This window comes from Morone saxatilis, unplaced genomic scaffold (genome assembly GCF_004916995.1).
Source record: "Morone saxatilis isolate NCDOM2014 unplaced genomic scaffold, NCSU_SB_2.0 Contig21, whole genome shotgun sequence".
NCBI lineage: Eukaryota > Metazoa > Chordata > Actinopteri > Moronidae > Morone > Morone saxatilis.
The window spans coordinates 20,688,319-20,696,967 of record NW_023339774.1 but is presented as its reverse complement, the minus strand read 5'-3'; the positions used below and the strand labels follow the sequence as shown (position 1 = coordinate 20,696,967).

The 8,649-nt window shown below is 37.7% G+C and overlaps 1 protein-coding gene across 1 annotated transcript; it reads right to left on the bottom strand.

Moving 5' to 3' along the window:
• Window positions 1-1,419: 1,419 nt before the first annotated feature.
• On the bottom strand, window positions 1,420-7,879 carry kmt5aa (lysine methyltransferase 5Aa). Its single transcript, XM_035668208.1, has 7 exons — window positions 7,741-7,879; window positions 5,165-5,315; window positions 4,695-4,971; window positions 4,499-4,586; window positions 3,571-3,630; window positions 2,701-2,891; window positions 1,420-1,724 (listed from the first exon to the last, which is right to left on the bottom strand). Exons 1-7 carry the CDS (start codon window positions 7,747-7,749, stop codon window positions 1,514-1,516), a joined length of 987 nt encoding a protein of 328 aa, XP_035524101.1. The 5' UTR covers window positions 7,750-7,879; the 3' UTR covers window positions 1,420-1,513.
• Window positions 7,880-8,649: the final 770 nt, after the last annotated feature.

The following is an 8,649-nucleotide window of genomic DNA, read 5'->3' as shown; positions in this document are numbered from 1 at the left end:
TCAGACTTCGCACTGAAAGGTCTGCTTCGACTCTACGAGGGCGATCTGAGTGAGGAGCTAAAATACTATTAAAACTTACAGGACATCAGCATTTTGTCCAGGATATTTGGTGATTTTAATCAATTCCCAGGTGTTTCCATAACTGGAAAACTGGTCTCCAATTGTCTAGGTTTTCCAGGTTTTCTAATTCAAATGATTATTCGTTTATCGCTTTGAGATAAAACTCTTGGAAAAGTTCCTAGAAATGAAAACTTTTTACATTAAATGTACATAATATTTTATCAGTGGTTTTGTGTTTGCTCAAACTTATTCTAGTTTTCTGTCTCATAATTCAGCCACCGAATAAAAGATCTCTGATTAGCTTTGATATTTAACGTAGAGACGTGAGAGTGAATCAATCTTCTCATCTAACTGTAAGAAAGTGGAAAAAAAAAAAACTATTTCCCAAAAGGTCAAACTGTTCCTTTAAACCAGCCTTTGATTTGCAACAGCGAGCCAATAAATATATTTACATAGTGCAGTAATATAGACAGTGTCGTGAATTTATATGGAAGTGAAATTAAAAAGGGAGAATGAGCTGGGAACTGAGCAGTCGAGGTCACAGAGAACCTGAAACTGTATTTCTATCAACAAACACATGTTGTATTCAAACTGACATAACAGGATATACTGTAGGTATCTGCTTTTGTCTTATTCGAACGTTTACTACTTGATCATTCAAACGAACTGCGTGTCTTAAATATTAAAAAATACAATATAGGCTAAAAACAAAAAATAAAACAAAAAGCATGAAAACAAGAGGAAGATTATTCATTTGACAAACGTCTGTATTCCTATGTCATCCTTTAAGTCTGTATGTTCAACACTACTTTATTTTACACTTCCAAAAGTAAAATACTTTTTGTAATTAAGACTCAAAAATGCCAACTGAACCATGAGTTTGGTAAACTATTACACTTCCACTAAACAATAGTAGATTGTGTGAGTTTTGATGGCTGAAATCAAATTCCACTTGAACAGAACATATATGTTTATATATGTGTATATATTATTTTAAAAAGGGTTTGTAATTTGCATCTCATAGTTCTTGCTGATCCAAAAAAAGGGCTCTGGGGCCATAAATATAAGTATTGCTAACTACTAATTAAGAAAAAGCAGTATAAAAATGCAGAGCATTAACTACCACCTGCATGCTGTAGAAGCATTGGTCTATAGGTAATACAAAATGTACAAAATAAATGTGCTGCAAAACAACCAGAATGTTTCATATACACATAAATAAAAAGTACAGATGTCATCTGACAAGGCAGATGGACCCTTGATTTAAATGTGATAAGTACCCCGTTAACTTCCCGCTCTCCTCTCGAACACTTAACCCTCCCTCCCACTTCCTCAGTATCGGAACAAAAAGGGAACACATTCTGTTTCTAAGGCATTTTGTACACTAGCTAATGAGAAACACAAGTGTTACTGTTACGTTTCCCTTTTCCTTTTTTTGTTTTGTTTCCTCCGATCAGTATTTGAGCCACGGGTGAGCTGCGATGGAGGCTTTGCTGCGGTCTCCATAGTCATAGAGCAACTCCTCGCCCTCGTCAATGTCTCGAGAGGCAACGAGGATGAGGTGAGGGACCCCGTTGATGTCGTGGAGTTTGGTTTGGCAGTTTCCATTTTTACTGTGATTTATCAACCTACCCATTCGACCGGTCTCTTTTGTGGCGTCCACACTGCGGGAACAACAAAAAACAAATTCACGTCAGTTTTTAGACTACAGAAAAATAGAAAAAAAACATCAATCAATTAATTTAAAAGACTGAAACTTTAAAGTTCAATGTATTTACTTTTGGTAATTGTAGTTTTCATGGTTAGTTCACAACCCCGAGTTGGATTTAAACACACAACAAGAGCTTTACAGTAAAGGATGCAGGGTAATTTAATTTCATTGATATCAGCCTCACTGTTCACTGTTTACTCAGAGCTATAGAAAAGTCACTGCTAATGCTAATCCAACGTTTCCTACCGCTGCCGCTTCACAATAAAAGCATTTTGTGTGTCACTGAGTGGCTTTTATTGTGAAGCAGTCACAGGAAACATAATGAATTGAAGCTAATAGCAACAGTTCGTCACAACTGCGTCCATAAAGTACCAACTCTACTGCGTCCTACTGTGGTTCACAAAACTACTCGCATCAGTGACTTCATTACGTTTGTTTGGCTGCACTGTAATCAGATATTTGCTGCTCAAGGAGAGTTTAAACTGTACTTGCTGATACCACGGTAACAAGGGATGTAGCCCAAATCAATCACTTTAAGCAGTAGCCAGTGTTGTTGTGGTTAAATTAGTCATTAGTCGGTGCAGGTCATCTTTTACATTGTCAATAAAGCCAAGAAAATAACACAAATGATTCATTTACAACTGATTTTATGCTCTTTTTTTTTTTAAATATTAACAACTAGCTGCTGTAAATATAAGAACATAAGAAGCTTTTTGTGATGCTTTTACTGCTTATTTCTTATTTGTGAGGTTTTGTAACCATCAGACTGACAGAATTCTTTGATATGAACGATTAAAATCTAAGAATAGAAGCCAACTATCCACTTTGTTGTGCAACCAGTCGGCTTTAACACAGTATATTCTCCAGTAATACACCGGCAGTACGTTTGAATGTTGTGGTAATTCATAAACTAAAGTGGTCGATCGTACCAGTAAGTTTTGCAGAGGTACTGGAAGTAGTACATGTAGCAGCCAGTGGCGGGGTTCAGAGCGTATTCGGCCTCCCTCTTTTTGGCGTCGGTGATCTGCAGCAGGTCTCCGTGGTACTCCACCACATACTCGCCTTTCCGGAAACACCGAGTGGCAAACACCGCTCTCCCCTTTCCTTCTATCTGCTGCACCTACAAAAAGGTTTTCTGTCAGGACGCAACAGCTGGAAAAACATTTTAGCCTATTTGCATTTATTTTGAACATTTGAATATTACAACACTTACAAAACAACAAGAATAAAGCTACCATATTTTGTGATTCTCCTTTTATCTTATTTAAGTTCTTTCCTCTCCACATTTGGTTTCTTTTTGTCTCCATTTCAATCCATTTTAGTTTTATTTAATCAAAGGGTGCACGATTTCTGAGTATGAGCTCAGATAATTAAAAATAATTACTATATAGGGATCCTACATGTTTACAGAGCATCTTCACCCTCAAAAAACAGCATAAACAGTCTTAGAACAGTTCAAATACATCTGGCCGGATAAATCAAACCTTATGTGGACAGCCGTATTTATGAATCCCTATCACATAAATACATTAGATTGTTGTTAACGTCACATGTTAATTGCTACTGGAGATATTAAAGATTTTATCCAAACATAATGAGTTTAAAGACACATACAGGTATGTTGAACTTTAAATAGACAAAGCCCTCCTTCAGTTTGACTCTTTGATGGTAATTGTGGTCAAACCTACTGAAACCTACTTAATTGAACTGAATTTCCTATAAATAAAACACACCTGCTGCATCATTCAGACTAAACAAATGAGGTACAGAAGCTGCGATGTGCAGAAAACTCAACGTACCTCCATTCCTTCCTCTATTCCCTTTGTGATGAGATCGTCTATGTGTTTCTTTTCTTCACACTGGTGACACAGAAAGGAAACATGAGATGGTATTATACCCATTATGACATTCAGTGACAGCAGTAACTCTTCACAGATGATCCTTCCTGTAACGTGAGGTTTAGGTGAAGTAAGGTTGTGGTTGGAGACAGGATGAGTTGAGGTTAGGTATCACAGAAGATGACAACTATGTCTCTGTGGTTCGCAGGGAAAAGCTTTTTAGTTAAACGTACTACGAGGAGGTTACGAAACAGTCTCAGTTTAATGCTGATGCCTCTTTATGACCTACATAAACAAACAAAGACCTTCAGAGAGAAGATTGGCTGTTTCTTGAGGCTACAAACAACCAAGCTGCAATCTCTGTAGCTGGCAAATAAAGCGAATATGAAGTAACAAAACTGCAGTTCCTCTAACGACCACTAGATGCTGGCTCCAGCCGAATTTACAGCAGATATAAACATGTTTACAGCCTCGTACAAAAACTGTTTTGGTCTCTGTAGCCAATTGACCTGTTCATGACAACTGTACAGGGGGTGAAGTTTATATAACTCACCCATTTAAATTAAATAAAGGTTTAAATAAAGGCTTAATTCGGCCTCAGCTCTGCATTTTTTGATTAGCAGGCAGCCGGCGGAGTCAGTAGTGAGAGCTGAACACACTGAGCTTCATAAAGGCTCTGCACAGAGACTACGTCTATTTTTAATCACACTGCAAACAACTCATAACTCAGCACTTCTTTAACGTAACTCAGTATTTTCCAGAAAGAATATTGTCTTATATTCATGCCAAATCACAAATATCTGGTCCAACTATATATTTTTATTATCTATCCCACCCAATAAGATAATCCTGACAATATAATATATAATATGTAATAATTTAATCTTACCTTAAGTTCTGTTTTACTCTTTCTGGAGCTTCGTCTTATTGGATAGTAGTCAGTAACTTTTCGGTTTTGGGAGTTTTTCCCTCCTGCACTGTAGCGGAGAAAGAAAACACAACTATAACAAATAAACAAACAACTATCGCGGCGACATTTCTTCCTCGGCGGCGTTTAGAAACCAACAGTGAGGACGTGCGCGTACATTCTTAGCGTGGATTTCTTTCCTTTGACCTTGAGGCGGACTCCTCTCCTCTGGTGGCCGTGGAGAGCGCTGCCGTTGTTGTTGGCGTGGAGCGGAGTGTGAGATAAGCTGTTGCTGCGGGGCATGGCGAGCTCGGTCGGGGAACGGAGGCAGGTCTGAGTGCGGTAGCGCTGTTCATCTGACCAGCAGGGTAAACACTGGCTGTAGCTGCTCTCCATCTCCGGGAAATCAGTCTGTGAGTCTTTTGGTGTGGCGCTGATGATATTTGTTCTCCTGCCTGGGAGGGAAAGAGTGGATGAAAAAGTGTATTATCCTGCTGTTCCTAGTTCTTCTCACCGCCTTTCTGTTACATAATGACACCGAAAAATAAACATAAATAGGTGCGTTTGTTCTCTTGCAGAGTGTTAACACAGTAAAACCTCTCTCCTCAGCTGGAGATCAATCTGTAAACCTGCAGCCAAGATACTTACCCTCTCCCTGCCTCTGGGCATCATTCTGCTGGCAGCATATCGGAGAGCACCTCCCCTCCTGTGTCAGCTGGATCGTCTTTTCATCGTGAACTGGAGATATGGACTTGGTGCAGCTTAAGACAGTGACTGAATGGCTATTGCATACAATCTCCTGTGAATGCAGAGAGAGAGAGAAAACGGATTTAGTCTCAATCCTGTCGTGTGTATTGTTATCGACGCTCCGCTGTATTATGAATTAACACATAATTAACATAGTGAAAGAGTGTGAAACCTGACAAAACATAGCATAAATTAAATCCATTAAGAAAGACATCAGACACACGGATAAAACAAACTAAAACCCAGCAACTAAAACCCAAATATATTCACTTTACTATCACATATGACAAAGAAAAGCAGCAAATCCTCACATTGAGAGGTTTTCTGGAGCATTTGCTTGAAATTTGACTGAAACGAAACCCAAAATGGTCGTCTATTAAATTTCTGTCGATCTTTAAATCAGTTGTTCGAGCTCTCTATCACACATACAAACACAAATGTGTTAAAGCTGCTCCAGGTTGGATTTATAAATGTTTCTAGAGGAAGGAATCGTGTTTGTTATACCTCGAGGTTACACACAATACTGTACGGTGAGTGTAATGAAAACGGTGAACTCTACAAGGCTTCCTTTAAGGAGCAGCGGTAACTTCACCTTCAGTCATAAAGCCTGTTCCCACTGACTGACTCAACAGGCTGATTAAAAACTCATATACAATTACTTTCCCTCTATTATCAAACACTTCGTGAAACCATAACTAGACTTTAAATAACACACATAAAACACGTCCCTGTAGTTAGACGCAGCCCTTAACTGTTATTTAATCTAACCTTTCATATACAATTCAAATAAAAATGCAGTTATATTCTATTCGTTTGGTGCAAAATAATGTCAGAAGGTCAAAGGTTCCTGCAAATGTGTGAAAAAAGAGAGAGAGCAGGTTTCAGACCTTCATTTGTTGTTTGGCTGCGAACGACAAAGATGATGTAAAAATGTACAGAAACTCGCTGTTTGTGGTTTCTGTTAAAGATGATGTTAGGAACAGAAATACTTTAATAATATTGTGCTTTCTTGTAGTACTTGAACACTGAAGAGGCCCTCCTATGAGATACAGATATATATGATATAAGATATATTTCCTAGGAGGTGATGATACCAGCAGTCCCAACCTGGGGGTCTCCAAAGATTAACGGGGGTCACGAGGCCAACTTGGTTTTATGGAGTGTAAGAGAACTTTTAAAATATACTCAATAGGTCGATATCTCAGCGTTTCATTCATTCATTCAACTAAATTACATTATTTATTTAATATAAAACTCTGAAGACCTGAACACAATCTACATTCACAGAGAATTCAGCCTTAAAAACAACCAAAGAGCTGATTGAATCTGCTCAAAATTCATCCAAATCTCGTTTTACACAAACTTCCTGCAGTTACTGAGTTCACTGTTTATCAGCTGTTACTGTTATACATTGAATATAATACGAAATATCTATAAAATATGTTACTTAAGGGGTCGGCCGTTAACTCAATGATAGAAAAGGGTTGGAAACGACTTTTCTAAGGTAACAAAAACACAACAATTCTTCTTTTAGGGTGATTATATGTTAATAAAAACACCATATTCCTCAAATAGATGCTCCTACATGTTTCACACTGGGCCTTCGCATTAAGGCCGCACAATTAATCGAAATATTATCAAAATCGATAATAAGAGCTTTAACATTTTGATTAAAGGTCAAATGTGTGACAAAGCAGTATTATAATGACGTACTGGAGTGCTGCAGAGGTGCAGATTAAAGAAAACATGTTTGTTTGCTACAGACCTCCCAAAAAAATGTCACATAATCATGATTTTAATAGTTTTTTTGGGTGAAAATTCAGAAAATATCCTTCCCACATAATCTAGAATCCCAACATGTGTCAAATGAATCCCAACATGGTGCTTTTACCCTATTTTACATGTAAAAATCTACATTTTCTTCCTCAGAAATGTAATTAGACATACTCAAGTGAAGTACAAGAGCCTTAAAAATAATATATACTTTGTAGTTTAGCACAGGACTACATGCATTTCCTTCCAGCGGTGTGGGTGGGGCCCTGAGGAGGGAACCACGCTGGCTCCACACCCACATCCATCAGTCCATCAGCCCTTTGCACAGCCAGTGGAGGCCTCAGTGCCTCATTATCTGCAGGTCAAACCCATCCAACGTGACAGAAACACCAGAATACACTGCAAACTGCTGCTTTAAAACACTTATATCTCACAGCACCATAAACCCTCCTCTTCCCCTCTGCTAGCACATGTCACCTGCTACAACAACAACAACAACAACAAAAACCCCTCTTCATTTAACTGTAATAACACCAATTTACAGTATAAACAAGGATTAATTACAACGTTACACACACACACACACACACACAGGTTAATCCCACCCTGACAGAGGGGGAGTTAACCCACTTATTCCAGCTCGTTTTACGATATTTAACCTGTGTTTTGTGTTTTTTTGGAGATGCACAAACAAACAAACTTACCTCGCTCATGTCCGACTTGTGTTCGAGGCTCGTCGCTCGGCTCGAAGCCTCCCGTTGTTGTTTTTGTTTTCCAGGGTAACGAATAAATTAAGTTTCCTCCAGCCAGTTGAGAGATTAACGTCGTACGGCAGTGTGTGTGTGTGTGTGTGTGTGTACGTGTGTGTGTGTGTCCTGTTGTTGTTTTTAAACTGCCAGCAGATCAACCGATGCAGCCTCCACAGCTCCCGGTCGCCATTTCTCTTCATGTTACGAAAAAAAAAAAAAGAAAAAAGGAGACGAAGCATTGTCGCCCCCTTCAGGCGGACGGTGGTACTGCGCGTGTTTTTAACCCACTTTAAATTAGTTTAACATCTTTTTATTATATTTATATAGTTATTATATTTATGTGTGTTGGGATATTTACTCAAACAATAATAATTAATACTTTATTAGTCCTTTTTTTAAGTTATATCATTATTACCAACCCTGTATATACAGTATGCGTTACATTAATAGATAAACTTTATTAATTGGGTCGTCATAGCAGCCAGGTACATTTAAATACAGTAAAATACAACAATAGAATGAAATACTTAGATAGAAAAGATAAAAAAGATAAATAGATAGGTAAGGTGCAAAGAAGTTGTAGTTGCAAGAATAGTACTAATGATATGATGGTAGTGTTATTGTTAATAACACTATACGAGATACAATAAATAATATATTATGAATATAAATATGTAAATAGAAATGTGAAAAAAATAAGAATATTGTATATATATGATATATATATATATTTCTTTTACCAATATAATACTCACAAAGAATACTTCTGCACTAAACAAGTGTGCCATGGTGTTTAAACCCAGTAAAACACACTACAAAACATAAATTACCCCAATAATTGTCTTCAATTCACAAATCACAAAT